The sequence below is a fragment of the Ambystoma mexicanum genome, chromosome 3q (assembly GCF_040938575.1).
Source record: "Ambystoma mexicanum isolate Mex_15411 chromosome 3q, UKY_AmexF1_1, whole genome shotgun sequence".
In the NCBI taxonomy this organism is placed as follows: Eukaryota; Metazoa; Chordata; class Amphibia; order Caudata; family Ambystomatidae; genus Ambystoma; species Ambystoma mexicanum.
Genome location: NC_090926.1, coordinates 1,234,635,314 through 1,234,655,925, shown reverse-complemented (window position 1 = coordinate 1,234,655,925; position 20,612 = coordinate 1,234,635,314). Strand labels below are relative to the sequence as shown.

Sequence of the window (20,612 nt, the reverse complement as noted above, 5' to 3'; positions counted from 1 at the left end):
GGAATGTCTTTCAATCAGAATATTCTTGTTTAATCACCTAAGATCTACACATAGCCTCAAGTTACCATTAATCTTAGTCACTCAAACTACCGGAGAAAGCCATTCAGTACCATCAATGCGTTCAATGACACCTTTCTGAACCAGATCAACCAGTTCCCCATGAAGTTGCTGCCTCATCTTCAATGGTACAGGCCTTACTTTGTGCACTATTGGTTGAGCTGATGGCTTTAACTTAATATGTTCAAAATCCTTTAGCTTCCCTAGACTCGCTGTGAACACTTCTGGAAATTCTTTTGTCATCCACCTCCACTATGGTGATGGGATTCACCGCACTTGCCTGGTTCCTCACACCCAATTTCCTTTGTTCATCTCAACCTAACAGTGAAGCTTTTTTTTCTTTTCTTTTTTTTCTTTCTGCCACCAATATGTCAGCTGTACATTTTCTCCCTTTATAAGATCCATGACCCTGGAACTCCCCAATCAACTCAATGGCAGACTCCCCATAACACAAGGCTGCACTTAAGCCGGAACTAGATCCTGCACCTCTTTTCCCAACCTGCTTTTGAGTGTCTTCAGAAACTATGGTCCAAGGGGACGCAGAGTCAACTTTCATCTGCAGGCAGCACCCATCTACCACAAAGTCATCAACTGGTCCACTGCATTCTCCATAAACAGCAGAAATCAGAAAAACATGTTGTGGCACCCCTACTTGGGATGACAAAGACTCGTTGGGTGCTCTTGTGAATGATCGATTTGGTACATCGCCACTGTTCCCTCAGGTCCACCATATTTATTGAGGACTCCCTTCACACGTTCACAAAATGCCCTCTGCGTTTGCACTTCAAGCATTCTGCATATCTGGCTGGACACGTGGGAGTATTAGTTGCATGTCTAGGACTGCCACATTTCCCGCATTTCTTGTTCCACCACTCTCTCCTTGGAGTTGGCCCTGGTGGCTTTTTCTTTGGGTCGACTGCACCTACACCCTGCGCCACTTGTTTATGCACTTGCATTTCCTTCATATATTGTGTGATTTGCTCAATGCTGCGGGTGAGTTCAATTGCCTGTTCTGCGTTACATCTTTGGCGAGCAACATTTCTTGGACTCCCACTATTGGTACACACCTCACCAACAGGTCTCTTATTAATGAATCTGTAAGCTCACCAAAGTCACATGTGTGGCTCAAAGTTCTTAGCGAGGCTATGTGACTCCTCCGATTCAGAACTGTCCTGGACACGCTGGAAAAATGTGTCTTTCAAACGTAATGTTTTTTTTGGTTCAAAATGCTCTTCAATCTGTTTAATGGCCAATCGGTACTCATCGGCAACACCAGCACACTCTTCTTGACGAGATGCGAGTCCGTCAAAGATGCACCATCCTTCTGGACCTAGATTGTGCAAAAGCAGTGCCTTTGTCCTGGCTGTGCTAAACCTGTTGCTCCCAATAGCCACTATGTCGTTTTTGACCATGCGTTTCCATCTGACTGGAGGTCCACCTGGTTCTGCAAGGAAAGGCGCAGGTGGCGGGATAGCTGCAGCCCTAATACCAGCGTCACTAGTTGATAGGATGTACAGGTTACCTAAGCTGCAATGGCTTGGTCAAGTATTTAAAATATGTCAATTTGGGTGACAAGCTTGAGATCCTAATTCACCACAGCCACTATCTTCATACAATCCTGTTAAATGTGTGCCCTCTTCCTGTAGTAGAGGATTCCTCTCATCACAATGCTCCTTTGCCTGTTCACTCCTGTAGAATGTATGCACCCTTCCAGCAGAAACGGAACCTGGGAATGGAATCCTTTGTCGTCACAATCTCTGCCAGAGAATGCGATCACCATTGAAAGTCTTGCAGTGTAAGCTGGTTGCTGGGCAACGTCCATCACAATGACAGTCCTAACGCTGGGGGGCGGGGGGGGTGCCTCACTCCAACATCGTGCATCGGTAGGCCATGCCCCTCTGCCATGCCCCATGCCCCCATGGTGGAGTAGCGTGGGGGACCTCGTGCTAACTGCCTGCTGAAGCATGAGAGCCCGCAACCCCTAAACTGTGCTTCTGCGCCTTGCCTGCTTCGCTGCCACTGCGCGCACCTCCTGACCTGTGCGCCGGGTGGGGGCCGCGGTTCCTGCTGCCTCGTCTGCCTTGCGCAGTCCGCTCCAGTGCGACCTGTCGTCCTCGATCGGGGAAAACCAGAGGTCTGCACATCTGGTCTGCCGGATGGCCGTACGCCTTGAAGTACAAATCTTCGTTGCCAGTGTTGAATCGCAAGTGACACTGTTGTGATTAAGCTAAGTATTTTATTAGGTTAATTGGAGCTGGCAGCAGGCACTACCTCCAGTCTAACTCCAACTGTCACAATGGTTCCAGAACCCAAACATGTTTTGGAACTCTGGTAATACATAAACAACCTACGTACATGAAACAAAGCAACATCAACATGACGTAACAGCCATACTGGGCGTCATCCTTTCCACCACCTCAGTGAATCACCCAAGGGGGGAGGGAGGACAAATCAAGCCGCAACACTAGTCATTCTCATGGGACAGTGGGTGGGCAGAGTAACATTGCTCTGAGTTCGAGGGGTTATAGTAGGCCTCTGCTCTCCTGGAAGGTGTAAGCTGAGCTTGTGCATTTAGTTACAAGGGTACCCCTTTAGGGAAGGCACAAGTCCGGAAGTGATTGTGAAGTCATTTCCTGCCTGGCTGCCATTCCCATAGAACGGTTTCATATAAGGATCTTATTGAAATCTTGTAAGATCTTACACAAGTCCTACTTCAAATAACGATTTTGAGGATTTCGGTGTCCTAGTTCTTATTGTTGCAAAAATCCCACTAGCTTCTTTAAAAGTTCTTGCAAGCAACTTCTAAGAATCGAAGGCATTGTTCAACAGTTGTTGACTCCATACATTCTCCAGCATTGGATCTTTCATGGATTCACATGCTTAGAATATTCCCCGTCGTCAGACTGGGACCCCTCGGTACACATATATAGCCTTTTCCTATAGGAAAACTTCCGACACTTTTGTGTCCCATCTACGTCCTTTTAGGACCCGCCTACGCATGCTCCGCAGGCCATCCCAGTATAAGAGGCCCGCCCCCGCGGTTCCCCTTCAGATTTCAACCGTCTCCAAAGCAGTGGGATCTCCTCGTGTTGTCTTACTATTTTGTACTAGGTTGCCTTATTGGATTTCGAGTACGATATGTCCTCTGTATCAGGAAAAGCGCTGTTCTGTCCATACGCGACGTGCGGCTTGAAAAAGGTTTACGAGGGGGACGGACATATGGATTGTATATATTGCCTCCACCCTCACCATTCGGCGGATGCCTGCGACATATGCAAGGGGTTTTCTCAAAAAACCCTCAAAGACCGGAACCGACGCCTGGTGGCATGGCTGAATGAGGGTGCGGGGGCATACCCCCCCTCGGAGGTAGGCTCCACACAGTCGGCGAAAACATCACGCCGCGCGGCCTCGTCGGAACCACCGGCGAAGAAATCTAGACCGTCGGAAAAAGAGTCGTCTGGAACTCACTCCACTACAGACTCCTCGTCGAAGAAATCATCCTCATCAAAAAAGCATGAAAAGGAAAAGAAATCCTCCTCTGGCGATCATCACAGATCGACCACGAGTCGAGAGTCGAGTAAAAGCGGGCACAGTGTGGAGAAGGTGGGACCGCCAAAACCACCTGCGTCGTCGACGGCGATCCAGTCAACGGCCGCCTTCCCGCCACTAGCGCAAGGGGCATCCTCCGTCCCGTCGACAATGGCGTCGACGGGGGTCCTACAGGAGGCCTGGAGGCCTGAAGTCTTCGATCCTACCCCCCCCAGAGGCTTTGCTACAAGAGCAAGCTATGTTGCTGTCCTCGGAGGACGAGAGCGAGAGAGTGGCTGGCCCAGCAGACCTAGGGCTACGAGCGGCTGACAAGTCGTCGACGAGGGCACCCGTTACACCGGTATCTGCCCCTCTCCTCAATCGGTTTTGTCGTTGGATATTCTGTCCTCGCTTCAGTCCTTGCTACGGTCGTTGGACCAGCGACTTCCCCAGGCCAGCCTGCCACAGTCACCTGTCGACGAGCCGGGCCCGTCCCGTCAACCGCCGCACCCACGCATGCCAATCTCAACACTGGCGCAGGAGGCAGGTGAGCTGCCAGATTCTGAGTCTGACAGGGGAGCCATGTCAGAGGTCTCTTTATCCCCCTCCAGGGATCCTACCTGGGAGTCAGAGGCGGAGTTAGAAAACCCCAGAAGCCCAGCTCACCCGTCCCCTCCGGACGACATTGCGTCATTCCATTCGATGATGGAGAAGGCATGCAAAGAATTTGGTCTGTCCCAGGAAGAACAGAAAAAGGACTGCTTTTTGTTCGACCACATGGGCAAGAGGAGGTCGATGTTCTCGATACAGATACTTGACCATGTATGGAAAGAGGGGTGCAGACAATGGGACACCCATTCTCAGAACCAGCAGTGAAAGGACGCCTAGAAAAAAAGTTTAAGGCTCCAGAGTCTACCCCCAAGTGTTTATCCTCTCAACCAACACCAGACACGGTGGTGTCGGCGGCGGCAGCGAGGAAGGCACAGCACAAGTGCACGACTCCACCCGAGAACAAAGCGAGATGCCGTTGGCAAGAAAGTGCTCTCCGTGGGAGCGACCACAGTAAAGGCCGCAAACTCTCTGGCAATTGTGGCCAGATACGATAGGGTGATGTGGCACAGGCTGGCTCCGCTGCTTGATCATCTTCCGGAAGCTCAGAGGTAGGCGGCGATGCTACTGGTCCGAGAGGGTGAGGAAGCCTCAAATCACGCAATAAACATTGCGTTGGATCTTGCTGAGTCTGGCTTCAAGCAAGTCAACAATGGGGTCGTATTACGTCGACAGTCATGGCTGAATTGTACCTACTTCAGACCAGAAGTACAATACAAGGTCTTAGATATGCCCTTTGAGGGAGACCTTCTTTTCGGTGAGAAGGTGGACGAGGCCCTAAAAGGGATGAAAGAAGATTCGGACACGGCACGTTCTTTGGGTGCCCTCCAGAGTGGCAGAAGCTACAAGTCTTTTCGCCCCTTTAGAGGAGCTTCAGGTAATTCAAGATTCTCTTCTGGAGACAGATCCTTTGCCAGATCGGCTTACCCCTCCCAGGGATACCAACGTGCCTCACAATCGGCTAACCGTCGACGAAACTTCCAGTCTTCCAGAAAACGACCATCATCCATCGTCGGCGAGAGACAAGCAAACTAAAGATCAGCAGTGACTGGGGGGGGGAAGAGTTTCAGCATATGTCGACGAATGGGAAAGGATAACGACGGACCAATGGGTGTTAGACACTATAAGACACGGACACTCTCTTCAATTCAAACACAGCCCTCCGCAAATTCCACCTGCGTTCACCGCTCAGTCCCATATGAAGGCACTGCAACAAGAGGTTACACTCATGTTAGCGAAGGGAGTGATAGAATTAGTTCCAACATCACAGAGAGGCCAAGGATTCTACTCAAGATACTTCGTCGTAAAAAAGTTCAAAAGGGAGATTTCCTGCCGTCCCTGGAGCCACAGGACGCGTATTTCCATATTCCAATGTGTCGGAAACACAGGAAATTCCTACGTTTTGTAATAGGGCGAACCCACTACCAATTCACGGTTCTTCCTTTCGGGCTCAAAACCTCCCCCAGAACGTTCACAAAATGCCTGGCTCCAGTGGCTGCCTGGCTAATGAAGCAAAGCCACCATGTATACCCTTACCTCGACGACTGGCTGGTAAGGGGATCCTCCCCAGCGTCGACCAACACAAGTCTGCAAGCCACCATGCAGCTTCTACAACGGCTAGGATTCGCCATAAACTTCGAGAAATCCTCTCTGCGGCCATCGAGAACGCTGGTATTCTTGTGGGCACAGTTCGAGACTCAGCTAGGGCTGGTGAAACCTTCTCTCGACAGGACCTCGAGACTCATTCAACAGGCGGCCCGGCTACGGCGAAACACCAGGATCTCAGTGAGAAAGTATGTTTCGGTCCTAGGGGCCATGGCATCCTGCATCCATCTGGTGAGAAACTGTCGACTTTTCATGAGGCCAGTCCAAGTATTCCTCGCAGACCGATGGACACAAGCTCAGGGATCGTGGTCGGACAGGATAACCGTCGACGACAAGCTACTTCGGACCCTTCAGTGGTGGCAGAGTTCCCACAATCTGAACAAAGGTGTGCCCCTACAGGAGCCGGAGTTCCAGAGCACCATAGTTACGGATGCATCTCTAACCGGATGGGGAGTGCACATGGGTGCTCTCCAAACGCAAGGTCGCTGGTCTCCAACGGAGTCACTCCTACACATAAACGTACTGGAACTCAGAGCGGTACGATGGGCCTTGAAGGTGTTCCTACCACACATCAAGAGGTCGCGAGTGCGAATACTGACCGACAATACAACAGCCATGTTTTATCTGAGGAAACAAGGAGGGACGCGATCAAGGACTCTCTCCATAGAAGCCCAGAAAACATGGCATTGGGCATCGAAGCACGAAATCTCCCTCGTGGCTCATCACCTTCCAGGAGTGAGGAACTGCCAAGCCGACTCCCTCAGCAGAAACATGGCCCAGATACACGAGTGGGAAATTGACACGGGTCACTTGAAGAAAGTGTTCGAGAAATGGGGCCACCCCCCTCTGGACGCCTTCGCGACCAAAGAAAACAAGAAATGCGAGAAATTTGCAAGCAGGTGGCCCCAAGAGGGTTCGGTGGGGGAGGCGTTCTCCTTCCCATGGACGGACATGTTCCTCTATGCTTTTCCCCCGTTTCCCCTCATACGGAAAACAATACAGTGGATACGCAGATACAATTGCCGGGTGATTCTAGTGACACCATACTGGCCGAGGCAACCGTGGTTCTCAGACCTCCTCCATCTATCGCTGGAACATCCCATAGCGTTTCCGAAAGTCCAGTACCTTCTATCCCGGGACAGAGGCACGGTGTGGCATCACGACCCGGACAGTCTCAACCTTACGTCCTGGCTCCTGACTTCTCGGAATTCGGGGCTTTAGACATTTCAGAGGAGTGCCAAGAAATTCTACAGGCGGCTAGAGCCCCTTCCACTAACAAATCCTAATACTATAAGTGGCGGAGATTCTGTGAATGGTGTAGAAAACAGCGGGACCTACAACCATTGTTGGTGACGCCGGAAAAAGTTCTACCTTACCTGCTCCTCTTAGCAAAAAAGGAATTGTCCCCCTCATCGAAGGTACACCTGGCAGCCATCTCGAGGTTCACAAGGAAGAGGCAGTCGTCTCCTCTATTCAGTGACAGACTGGTGAAACACTTCATGCGGGGTTTATTTTGAGCTTTTCCCCCGGTGAAACGTTTTCCCCCGGCGTGGAGCCTCAACACAGTGTTGGCAGGCTTGATGAAACCGCCTTTCGAGCCTATGGCCACGTCCGACATGAAATTCATTTCATGGAAGTTGGCATTCATGATAGCTATCACATCAGCCAGACGTGTATCGGAACTACAAGCGCTGGTCGTGGACCCGCCTTACCTAAGATTCTTTAAGAACAAGGTAGTCCTGGCAACTAACCCTACGTTCGTCCCTAAGGTTCCGACGGTATATCACAAACACTCATCCGTGGTTCTGCCTACTTTCTTCGCCACTCCATCGTCGGCAGCAGAAAAAACTCTTCATACCCTGGACGTTAAGAGGGCTCTGAAATTCTACCTACATCGCACACAAGACATCAGGGCTACTCGGCAACTGTTCGCCGCATATGGTCCGTCGACGAGAAGTAAAGCAATCTCGAAACAGGGATTGGCCAGATGGGTCTCGTCGACGATTGCTTTTTGTCACTCTAAGGCCGGAAGGCCACTGCAAAGACATCCTAGAGCCCATTCTACAAGGTCGATGTCATCCTCAACAGCGTTATGGGCCGGAATTCCGCTGACGGACATATGCCAAGCTGCGGCATGGTCAGTGCCCCACACGTTTACCCGCCACTACTGCCTTGCCAGGCAGCATGCGGATGAGGTGCAGATGGGAAGAGCTGTCCTGCGCCATCTGTTTCAGTAAGGTAAGCTCCACGTTGTGGGGAGTGTTTTCTACCTTTGATGACAGTATACTTTTGGGGGGAAAGGTTATATGAGTAAACTTATTCCTGCTGTGCATATGTGTTGAGTAGTACGGTGAGGGTACGTTACATTGCATTCTCACCATCGTCTCAAGTGTTACTGCTATACAATCTATTCTAAGCATGTGAATCCATGAAAGATCCAATGCTGGAGAAGGGAATAGTTTCTTACCTGTAACTCCATTTCTCCAGCATTGGTATCTTTCATGGATTCACATGCGCCCGCCAAGCCTCCCCGGGACTGCAATGTATGTGATGGATAAGTTTAACCCTTCCTACTTTGGAGGGGCCGAAATCTGAAGGGGAACTGCGGGGGCGGGCCTCTTATACTGGGACGGCCTGCGGAGCATGCGTAGGCGGGTCCTAAAAGGACATAGATAGGACACAAAAGTGTCGGAAGTTTTCCTATAGGAAAAGGCTATATATGTACCGAGGGGTCCCAGTCTGACGACGGGGAATATTCTAAGCATGTGAGTCCATGAAAGATACCAATGCTGGAGAAATGGAGTTACAGGTAAGAAACTATTCCCTTTTGTGGGGTGGCACCCAAAATGGTGACCAGGTTAAACTTCTGCAGTGTCCAGAGAAGGTCTCAAGGAGCGCTTCTGATTAGAACTTTGGTTTACTGGATATTTGACTTTGCAAGCAGCCACGAGTCCCAACATTTGAGAGTCGTGCTGGGATCGTTTATGGAAATGTAATCGAGAGACTGGATTTACACCACTGGAATTACTGCCCTGGATAGTCAAACCTTTAAGGTCCTGGGCGGCCCAGCGATGTGTGCTAAGATTGTGCTTAAACAAAGCAGGTGTGTTGTGCTTCCCCTACAATGTTACAATGGGGTTACACAGATAAATGCTACTCGGCCCCCGTTCCTGGGGAGCTGCGTGTGGGGCCAGAGGTGCTTCTGAAATTGCCTTTCTATGAAGTAGCTTCAAGCTTGCATCCATTCCACTGTTACTTCCCCTGCCAAGTTGCCGCCGCCTTTTTAAGTCTGCAGAATGTCCCTTCTAAAACAAAAGCGGTGTGAAAATGCTTTTTCCATCTATGCATCGCGGTCTAATATGAACACAGGATGTCGCCCAGCCTAATTACCCCCTTTCTGTCTTTGGCTTTGAAAACTTTGTAATGTGGCGATATGTACCTTGGCAGCAGGCTGCCCCTGTCAGTAACTACCCACCAACTTAATTCAAGTCCAAGCTGCTGAGGTGTATATCGCCATTAGCACCTACGTGTGCTAATGGTGCTTTTTAATAACCAGTCTGTTTTTCAAGTTTGTGATCTGGACGCCATCAACACTGAAAATGGATTTTGGAAGGAAGGCACACCTGTAGGTATCACTGCCTAAGGGGGTGTGTTTGTATCTATTGTCTTTTTCTCCAATCCTAGATTGTAAAGAGCTTTTAGTATGCGTGTGATCTCTGCAGTGTGGGTGGGGGGGGAGGTGTTAAGTGTCGGTAGCTGATGAGAATAAGGGGCAGTGGGTGCAGTGGCGTAACACAAAATGTGCCACCCCCCCGGCGAGCCATGCTGCGCCCTTCCACCCCCTAACTCTGCAACAAATCACGGGTCATGCCACACTCTGGGCCAGCCTAGATCATCACGCTTGCACAATGCCCACAAACGTGCTGCTGAAGGGGCATGCACCACACTGTACTAGGAGAAAGATAGAAATGTTTTAGTGCAATATACAGCACACTTTCTGAGAAAAATTGGCTAAATCACCAGAGTGCTTGCATTGTTTTGTAGGGCAACCCCAATCCAATACATGCAAGTCACCAACCGTGCAAAGGAACATTAATGCTTTGCTATTAAAACACCATGTCACATTGAAAACCTGTCCCACTGGCTGCACAATGTAGACCAGTGTAGACATGTAATAACATTACAGTAAAGCATGCCAGGCCACATTTAGACCTACCTAGACTGGTTGCACCAAAATGCAAGTCAAAGCAATGACACTCCTCAAGAAGAGAGCACACATTCAAGCCTGCGTCTCTGTGGACTCGAATTACACGGCCAAACTCTTTCAAGTCTGCAAGGAATGGGTCAATCCTGTTGGCATCTTTACCTCTCCTGTTCCCTCCCAGGCCCTCTGTATGGCTATGTCATCTCACTTCTCTGCTAAAACTCAGGACAGCCTGTCCTCATCTCCTCTTCCTCTCCCTTTCTCTCCCCCCCCGCCCCCCCCCCTTTGGACAACTCTACCTCTCCTCCTCCTTTCTCCTCTTTCTCTGACATCTGACAAGGTTTCTAGACCAGTTTGGTCTATGAAAGTATCGTTCAAACAGGTGCGTTCCAGCTCCTCCAGAACCATCAAGGACCATATTGACACCTTGCTCCAGCCTTGGCTGATTTCTCCTGATACTCCTTCGCCACTGGAACATTCCCCTCTCCCCTTAAGCACTCCCTTGTGCACCCACGCCTCAAGAAGCAATCTGCCAATCCTTCCTGCCCAGCAAACAATAACCCAATCTCCAACACCCCTTTCCTGGGCAAACTCTTGGAAAAGCTGCCCATCCCCCAGCTTACTCTCCACACTGAATCTGTTGGTTGTCTCCATGACCATCAGTCTGGCTTCAGTGCTGTCTATGCATAAATGGGCCACATCGTGGCCACAGTGATTAGCCCCGTGGGTTCACATACCAGTGGGAGGCAAAGTATATGATCTCAACAAGAAAGAAAGGATACTGGTATGTGTTGGGTTGGCTACTGTGAAGTCTAAATAAATTGGAAAGGTTCACCTGGTCTCAACCCATATAGTCTTGATAATTTATCAAAATTTACATGCACAGAAGGTGTGCTGGAAACTTCCACAATAATGGAACAAAAAAAGGTTTTTTAGAAAAGAAACTTTTATATCACAACTTGGTGCATATAATAAAAACCAACTTGGAGGTACATATATAATTGAAGACATAAATACAAATCTTCCATTTGTGGAAATAAAGAATGACAATTTTAACACAAAGGGAAAAAAAGGAGAAGGATTAGTGCATCAAAAAGAAGACATACATAAAAATACATACGACAATTTTCCTATTAGCAAAACAACAGTTATTTATCACTAGAGTATTGGAATAGATCAAATAGCAAAACATTAGAGTAAATATAGTGATAAGTACCATACTGTCTCTATTTGAAATTATAGAAACTCAAAAATGAATATTCTTCAGTGTTTTGAATCAATCCCCAAGGACTCAGGGATGAGAATGGGGTCTGCCAACGCTTTGGGGGGAAGCAAAAAATTAGATGCATGTTTAACAGAAAAGACATGGTCCCATTAATGGATACATGTCACATAGGCAAAAAAAGGAGAGAGATCCTGGTGTCCACAGGTGATGCTGTGAAGGACCTGTAGTTCCCCTCTGATAGAAGAAAAGCGTTTCGGCGGAACAGGATTGGATAAAGACAAGAAGAAAGTGTTTTTCATATCAAAGGATTGTCCTCCGCCTTCATCAGGGCAGTGTTTGGCAAGACCCTGTAAACAAAAAGGGGGGGGAAAAACTGGAGTGAATCTGAAAGACAAATTGCGATTGAAACTTGAGAATGGATCAACCATGGAGGCGGGACAGTACAGGATGCCTGTTACATGTAAAGCGTAAAGCACAAATGCAAAAACAGACAACGATAATAGTCGAGTCTGTAGATGTATCTCATGGCCACAAACTCATTAATCCTCACACGGAGTCGGGGAGAACTCGGAAGTAATTCCGATGCGTCTCCCCCCGGGGAGGGGGCAGAGAATATAAATTGTGGCCTTGGGTCCCCTTTGGAGGAGTGATGCATGGGTCCCTGTGTGTCACCCACCCGCCGGAGGGAGCCGGGGGTGCAACAGGACCGGGCAGGAATGGCTGAATAATGAAGAAAAATGCTTACTTAAAAAGGGCTGCTGTCTAAGTGAGCCAATGGACGTGGGGTACTAATGGCTGGTGTCGCAGAGTCCGACCGTCGAGGGTCCAAAAGGTGATTCGCGTACAACAAAGGCAGAAAAGAGAGACCTGTAATTGGTAGGAAACCATAATTAGATGCCGTGGTGAGAGAACTCATCAGTAGGCAAGTGCACAATGACTCGGAGAATTATCCGGTAGGACCAGGAGCAAACGGAGAGATTACCTGGTTCGCATATGTGTCCTTGGTCCGAAGGTAGTAAAAGAGAGACCGGAAACCATCAAGTGGAAAAAGGCTGAAAAAACATCTCGGTCGACTTCCCAATGTTAATGAGTACCACCGGGACACGGACAGTCGGAAGTGGGCCCTAGGTGAAAAGAGAACAGAGGATCAGGCCCAATCAAACGGTGCCGGCCAAGATGAGTGGCGGGTGGGTGTGGGTGGGGGCTAGCCAATGTTGGTGTGCCGCTGTCTGCCTACTGGATGTGGATAGGAGGCACATGGGAGCTGAAGGTGTGGCTCGCATGGGGCCCAATAGAGTGGTGCCAACCCAAATGATGGGCAGATGAGTCAGAGATCCGGCTAACCAATGGTCGTATGAGGGGGGCGGGGAAAAGTATCCCCGCTTCGTCTTCGTTACAGTAAAGAGACGTGTGCGCCTGATGGGCGAGTGATTGCCGGAATTCTGCAGAGTACGTCTTATGAGGACGAAAAAGTCAGGATGGCAGTTGTTCACAACACCCGTGAAGATCTGCTCTCTAACCTTGATTCCAGCATTCCTACTGTCCTAATACTCCTTGATCTTTCCTCTACTTTTGACAGTCAAACATGCCATCCTGATCAATCGACTACATGAGAACCTGGGCATCGTGGATCAGGCCCTGGAGTAGCTGACCTCCTTCCTTTTGGACTGCCCCCTCCCAGGTCCAACTGGGTACCTTTCGCTCTGCTAAATCTCTCCCTGTGGCGTTCCACAGGGCTCTATCCTCTCACCCTGGTTTTTCAACCTCTACTTGGCCCACCTGATCTCTACCTTCTCCTCTAACTTTGTGTTATGCAGATTACACTCTGCTTTCCTTCAGGCTCCTCTCCCACTCCTGTCTATCTGTGATTAAGGATTGGTGCGCCATCAACGATCTTTGCCTTAATGCCATTAAGATGGAGATCCTTCTCATTGGGACCCCTGCCCCCGTTTCACCTCTCACTCTGGCTGCCCACCTTGGGCCCTCTTCCTTCGAGGCAAAAAACCTTGGTGTTATCTTCGACTCCACTCTCTTTCTCTCCTCACATCTCAGACGTTGCAAAGATGTCCTACTACCAGCTCCTCCTCCTCAAAGGGACTCTTCCCTTTTCTCACTTTGCCCCAGAAGCTCTCGGTCTCCAGATCACTGTTTCTCTCTAAGCTGGACTACTGCAACAGCCTCTTTCTCAATCTGCCTTACTCCTCAATCCAGAACAGAACTGCAAGATTTATCCTTGGCCTCAAACCCATGGATCGTATCTCTCCAGCCCTGAAACCTGTCCACTGGCTCCTGGAGGCTGCAAGGATCAAGTTCAAGACCCTTTGCATTGTCCACAAGCTTTCTGGGGTCAGGGCCCCCCACTACATCCAACGCTGTCTTCCAAAATGCCTTCCTCCTCGAGCCCTTCCCCAGCGACCTCCAACTCTCTAAGGGTTAAATGCTTCTCCAGGCAGAGAGTGGGGGAGGTTAGATCTTTCTCTGCTCCTGTAGGTGCCTCCCTCTGGAATGGTCTCCCTGCCACTCAAACTTGAGAAGACCACCTGAAGTTCCAGAAGCAGCTCAAAACCTTCCTCTTCTCCTCTGCTTTCTCTCTCTCACTTGCTGACTCACCGGTTTGCTATACCAACTGGTTGCTTGGCTACGTCTCACTGAGTCCAGGCTCTTTATCAGTCACCCTTGCACTGCCTCCAGCCCTACCACGCACTTAGGGGCTGCAACTGTAACCCTACAGTCCCTTGGTCTCCTTGCACTACCCAGAGCCGCGCTGCCCTGTCTGCACTTACTCAGTGCATTACTGCCCTGTTTTCCCCTCCCCTCCCTTGCACCCCCCCTTTCCCCTTGCATTTCTCGTTCCTGCACTTGCATGATCTGAATGACACAAGGCCTAGTAAGATTGTTTATCTTGTCATCTGTCCATCTTCCCTCCCTTGTCTTGTCACACCTAGAAACTCTTGTGTACAGGCGTGTTATAAATGACTTGTATCATTTTATCACAGATGCCCTCAAAAATATACAATGCCGCAGTAAGAAACTGCTAGACTGGCAGCACCCAAATGCCAGTCTAGCCCGGTAAATAAATTTAGCAGGACTGCTTAAATGCGCAGTTAAAGTCATACCAAACTGAGGAATGAATAGACTGGCTGCACCAAAATGCCTCTTTAGCCACCAATACCACGTATCATGCCTGTTTAGCCTGGACACGGACACACCTTATGATTGATCACTCAATACCGCCCCCACACATCCCCTCTCCCTCCTACCCCAACCTCCAAAATCAGCACCTTGGCCCATAATTACCTTCACATCCCTCTTCATTGTCCCAGAGCTCACGAATGAGGCTCCTTGCCTCATAGGTAAGTACTGGGATGAGGAAGAGTGGAACTAGGAGTAATGAAGATTACAGGTAGCTAAGTCGGGCATTACCTCCATGTGCCTCTACCTCCTCCCAATACCTGTGTACAGAATGCCTCTTACACAAGTACAGGGACTAGTAAGAATAGGACTAGGAGCAATGGCTATTATCAATAGGTAATCAAGGCATTAAACGCAAGTAGCGGTGTGACATCATTGAGTTGAAATTTTGAGCTATGTTGATGCAATCTGGCTGAGCAGTTGCCGGACAGAACAGGACACAGATGTTAAATGACACCTGGGGTTCGTTGTTAACAAGCGCCTAGCAAAGAACTAACCCAGCAATTACAAACTTAAAGCATTTCACTGTTAGTACCTGCATTCAAATGCCACATTTTTTTAGCCAATTGAAATCGTGATGTGGGTTTAGTACTTGCATGCCAGGGGAGTGATTGAAAGGGTAGAGCGGGAACCGGAGACTGCTCATTATCACAGCAGTCCATGAGTGGGTGCTTTCTTGTAACATTGAAGCTGCACTATAATAGTCTCATTAAAATGTGTAAATAAGTTGGAGGCCTCCACACAAATGTTTGCCCCTTCCCCACCGCCCGTGAAGTTGGCGCCTCTCCCAACATTTGAAGGATTAGGCCCCCGAAAATGTAAGTTTTGTTGCGCCCCCTGAACACAAACACACACCATTCACCATATGCACGCCCAGCCACCCATACATATGTGTACACCCTTCACCATACACTCACACGTCATGGGGTTGAAAGTCACTCTGCTGTCATAAAGAAATTATTTCAGAGTAACTACAAAAACTTTCTTTTTGAAGTCATACGGCTCCCCATGACGGAGGCCTCCAGCCTGGGGTCTTCCATGTCATTGGTTGGGAGAGCCCACAGTCTTCAAAAAAAGTTTTGTAGTTGCTCTGCCGTCATAAAGAAATTTCCGTTACAGAAATAATGTCTTTATGAATGCTGAGTGAATTACAAATTTGAAAACAGTGGGGCCCCTTCCCAGGACATGTGCTAGCAGGGCCCCTTACACTGCCGGGGTCCCTATTACGCCAGTGGGTACAGGCAGAGCTGCCCTCTGGCTGCTCAGAGTATGGGTTTGTAATATGGAGCACATTTGCAGCATTCTGATTGGCTGGTGCCCCGCTCCAGGCTGCTAATGGTGTTTCGAAGAAGTCTTTCCGGGGGAAGGGGTTGCATTCCCAGATCGTCGAACAACTTGGACTGGCTAATTGGAAAGGGGACCGACGCTGGTCTTAATGATGCAAATCCCTGCCATGCTTCTAATCTTGCATCGGCCTCTTAAGAGATCAGGGTCTGGAACATTAGGCCCGCAAGATATTTTTGACTACAACTCTCATCAGCCTTAGCCAGTATAGTCTATGGTGAGGAATCCTGGTGTTGTAGTAGAAACATCTGGTGGGCCACCCCGGCTCTAGATGGACAGCTCTTCCCAGTCGTCCTGCAAGTGAATGCAGAGGCAAGAAGGTTTGGGAGGGTGGAGAGCAGGATTTAGCATCTGGCCAATGTTTACTGATGGTGATCTGAAAGACGGCCCCTTAGTAGCACCTCTTTCAATCCATGCTGCTTCTCTTTAAGCACGACTCTTTCACAAGCTCCCCTAAGCCTCTGCAGTCTCTTGATGCGTGCAGTTGTCCAGGGATGGCCCCCTTTTTTTTTTTTTTCTCCTCCAGTGGTAGAAGGCTCACAAGTAGTAGCCTAAATGTGGTTTTGGAATAGGTGGGGGAGGGTCTGTAGCATGAAGCAACACATGTTAAAGGGCTGGAGATGAGGCGGGCTCGATGAGCTGAAGGGCCTTCTTTTGAGTTCTTTTGAAATGTTTGCTAGAGGGCAAAACCAATTCCAGTTAAGGATGCAACAACTTTGATGGCGTTCGATGGTCTAAACATTGTGGAAAAGGGCTGGAGAGATGACCTTTTGTTTTTCCTTCTTTTAGGTTCCATGAATTGCAGTGAATCGGAGTTTGCTCGCACAATGGCCGCCTATTTATTCATTTTTTTTTTCTTCTTTTCTCTTTAAGGATCAATTGTCATGGAGGGCAAGTCCTGCCATTTTAATGCTGTATAATTTGGCAAAGCGCCCTCCCCACTAGGCTTTGATTATATAAAGAACTGTGATTCGTTGTAAAGTAGTGTAACTGTTCCCCTTTAGTTCACGCTCACTTCAAACCCCCTTTTGTTTCCTGTTCTCTAGGAGAGAAGCCCTACCCTTGCACTTGGGAAGGATGCAACTGGAAGTTTGCGCGTTCCGATGAGCTCACCCGCCACTTCCGCAAGCACACGGGCCACCGGCCGTTCAAGTGCCAGATTTGTCAGCGTACCTTCTCCCGCTCCGACCACCTGGCACTTCATATGAAGAGGCACCAGTAGCTGGATTGGGCTGCAAACTGGCAAGCTCTCTGGGACCGCCGTGTGCTTTGGACCTCAAAGGACGACTTTTCTCTTGCTTTACCTGCTCTCTGGGGTGCTCTTATGGAGAAACTAAGATATGGGGACCGGGCAGGCTGAGGAAATGTGGTTTTCAAGTTTGGACTTTTCAGTGAATTGCCGAGGCTAACCTGAGCAAACTGCAGGTGTAGGACTTGACTACGTCATTACCTGTAAAGACCCCCCCTAACCCCCTTGCACTTGATATTCCCTGGTAAGAAACTATGTGTCGATTCACATGTTCTCACACCTGATGTTGTTGGTCAATACATTGATGTACCCTGTGTTCTTCCACGTGATGTCTGTGGAGATGATGGCTGAAGAAGGCAGCTATCCAGAAGCTTCTGGCTATTTCTCCAGACCTTGTTGGCTGGGGTTATTTTCTGTGTTTGTTATTCAATTTCTGGTCTAAGAGTGCCATGATTACATGCATTTAGTACTTTACGATTATCGGCTTTTCATTCGTGAAAAGAGGAGTGGTAGAAGCGATCAATGTGAATTCTATCCTTTCTGGCACCTTCTTCTGCCTCTTTACCTCCTCTGGATGAACGGGGCCGGTGGCTTTCATGACGCACTTCCTGCAGCTGTGGAGATGGAACGAGGGAATGCACTACTTCCTGTATTGGGCAAGCTGGAATTCTGCTGGTCATGTCTCGTGGCACTTCAGCCGGGGCTCTTTTTCCTGCACACTTCCCTTTTCTTTTTTTTTTTGGCTGCTCAGATACAAAAATCTTTACTGTGATTAAAATTGCACTGTTTGCAAATCAACTGTGTCCTGTCTGCATTTATTGAAAAGCAAAAACTATTATGCAGGTTGTAGTTGGCTGCCTACTTGTTTAGTTTTCGGATGCCACCAGAAGTAGTTTAAACAGATTGGCTCTTTTTGCCATGCATTTGGACTGGTAGCTTAGTAGCCATATAAAAAACTGTTGCTGGTTTTTGATACAAGATCAAAGGTGCTTGGTTTGATTGCAAGATGGTGGGCATAATCCAAAATGGTGGATGACCTCTTACGCTGTACAATTTCTTTTTTTATTAAATGTATTTATTTTTTAAAAGCAGCATCACAAAGAAAAGGTACAGGGACATGAAAGCGGTGCTGTGGTCCTCGTTATTTGCTGCATGCGCTTACTTCAAGATGGCGGCCAAACTCCCCAAGTGGTTATTCTTTTCTGTGGACTAGAGCGGTGGGAAACTATGCGCACAGAAGGAATGTTGCTGTTTTGGGTTATTTTCAGGCACTCTGAATTGAGCAAGTACAAATGAACTACATTCCACACACAACCAGGTTATAAATGTTTTAGGGAAGTTGAAAAATGGGTGCTAATTGAATTGCTTGTGGAACAGCGATATGTAGCCAGTTCTGAACAAATATTGTGTAAACATAAAAAATATAGGCTTTCATCCAACGCAACATTTGTAGTCTGACGGAAGGATCGACAGTTAATAACACAGAAACCGGTCTTAATGGAGGAATCTTGCCCTCTAAATTATTTCAATTAATCAATTTAGATATAGATTCTTATTTTCTGCAACTTCAAAGAAAATGGGGCTTAACGCTAAAACCTGCTTGTGTTTTACATTTGCTAAATCTTAACCCTACACCTAGTACCTTCATACCCTAGGATTAGTGTTCACTTCATTTTTATAGATTTTTCCTTCTAATATTAGTCATACCATTAAGCTTCTTTCCTGTTTGGTCTTCTCTCGTATTGATTGTTAGTCCACCTGCTTCCCATAGTTTTTCTTTGCTCCATCCATAATTCTTCTGTCCATTTCGATCACACCCTCACACCCTCTCTTCCCTTTTATCATCTTCTCCCGTTGTCTTGAAGTGCATCCATGGTCTTGCTTTTCTTTATCTTCAGTTATTTCAGTATTCCCCTCCTCGCCCCCTCTGTTCCCAGAGTTGGTGCCTTGTCTCTGTTCCTAAACCTCCATGTGCGTGTCCTTTTTGCCCCTAAACACAACCGCCCCTCTATTCGTTCCTTCCCTTAGTATTTTTCAGACTAATCTCAAAACTCAAATTCTAACAATTAAGCTTTTCTCTTCTGCCCTCGTCAGATTAAAAAAAAACGATTCACTGTTCATTTTGATTGTACTGTTTTTTATTTTCTGTATCAGCACTTTTTGTTGAAAAGTGCTATATAAATAAAATGCAAATATTCATAAATATTTTTATGAAAAGCACACTTTTTTTAAATTGGTGTTTTTATAGTTTAATGTCCCTTTTTGTAAAATCAAATGCTTATTCTGCTGTAAATGGTTACTGAGAGTAATGGTAATTTCTTTATCAGTAATTACATGTTTTGCATTACACGTACTGCACCAGTTGCATGGACCTGCAGGCATTCTGCTTCAGCAGGAATCTGGGTGCTTTGGGAGGTAAGTGTACAGCCTTTGCAATGTGCATGCAGCGGTTGTTGCACAGGTGGTGTTGCCGGGGATGGTTTGCTGTTGGTCGTGGATGAGATGGCGTGCATTTTGAGCATTGGTGATTTTTATTTAGTTTTCTTTACATCATTTAAAAAAAAATAGATATCTTTGTAATTGCAGACATTCAAAACTTGTAATCGTTGGGGAAACTCGGCACAATAAAACACCTGACAATTTCTTTAACTTAACAAAGATACAGATTCACTGCAGGTAGAAGTGGGAGTCACAAGGGGCAATGGCCAACAACCCTGGGGCGGCAATTACGACTTTCATACTGATTTAAGATTTCCCCTGACAGGCCCTTAAGAAGAACTTGATTACTGGTGCCTCCAGATTGTCGCACCCTCTCTGCCCTGCTCCCCATCTGTACCAGTAAGTTCCCTTTCAGAGACACCCTGTGCATTTGAGCCCAAGATCAAGATTGCACACTCCCTTTACTCGCCCTTTTCAAGAGCTATGTTTGGCTAGCTTTCTTCTCTTAATGCTGCTTCCTTTTCAAAAATTGCAGGATTATTTTGAATCTCCTCTTTTTGTATGCTATTACCTGCAGTGTTTTGTACACTCCTACTCCATAGTAGTCAACCTTCATTGCAACTCGTCTGCTCTAAACCCTCTTCTAAATTTGAATGGGATGGAGTAAATGCGTTCTTGAGGCCGACGGCTTGTTTGGGCATAACCAGGAACTTGTTTACACACTGGGTTCTTACATTTAAAGTGTCGGAACTATGCTGTGCATTCCTTAAGCACTTGGGGAGTTGCGAAATAAGCCACGAGTACAACAATCACTGTGTTTAATAAGTGTTTCTTAGTGCTAAATTAATAGGTGTTTGTGAACATGTGGATGTGGAGGCAGGACGGCCTCTAAGTTTGACCCAGGCCGTGTCGGAATCAAAGGCCGGCCACGAATCCAAGTGGGAGACACCAGCAAAGTTTCAGCCCGAACGCAGATGGGAGGGTGTTGCGGAAGTGGGTGGAAGCTCAGCAATGGGAGCTCGGAACCACAAGGAAAGTGAACGGCGTCTCTGGCGTCCGTTCATTAACAATGGTGAACAAACCGGAACGGACGCCGAGCGTGACACGGACTTGACAATACCTGCATCCAAACAAGAAACGCACATGTTAGTCGGTTCGGC

At 48.0% G+C, this 20,612-nt stretch overlaps 1 protein-coding gene across 1 annotated transcript in view; it reads left to right on the top strand.

Annotated features, from left to right (window-relative positions):
- Nucleotides 1-17,811, top strand: part of KLF1 (KLF transcription factor 1) — a 149,373-nt gene extending 131,562 nt beyond the window's left edge. Inside the window, exon 3 of the mRNA XM_069604166.1 lies at nucleotides 16,811-17,811. Within this exon, the coding sequence (XP_069460267.1) occupies nucleotides 16,811-16,986 (176 nt within the window). The 3' untranslated portion in view covers nucleotides 16,987-17,811. The remainder of the gene's footprint in view (nucleotides 1-16,810) is intronic.
- Nucleotides 17,812-20,612: the final 2,801 nt, after the last annotated feature.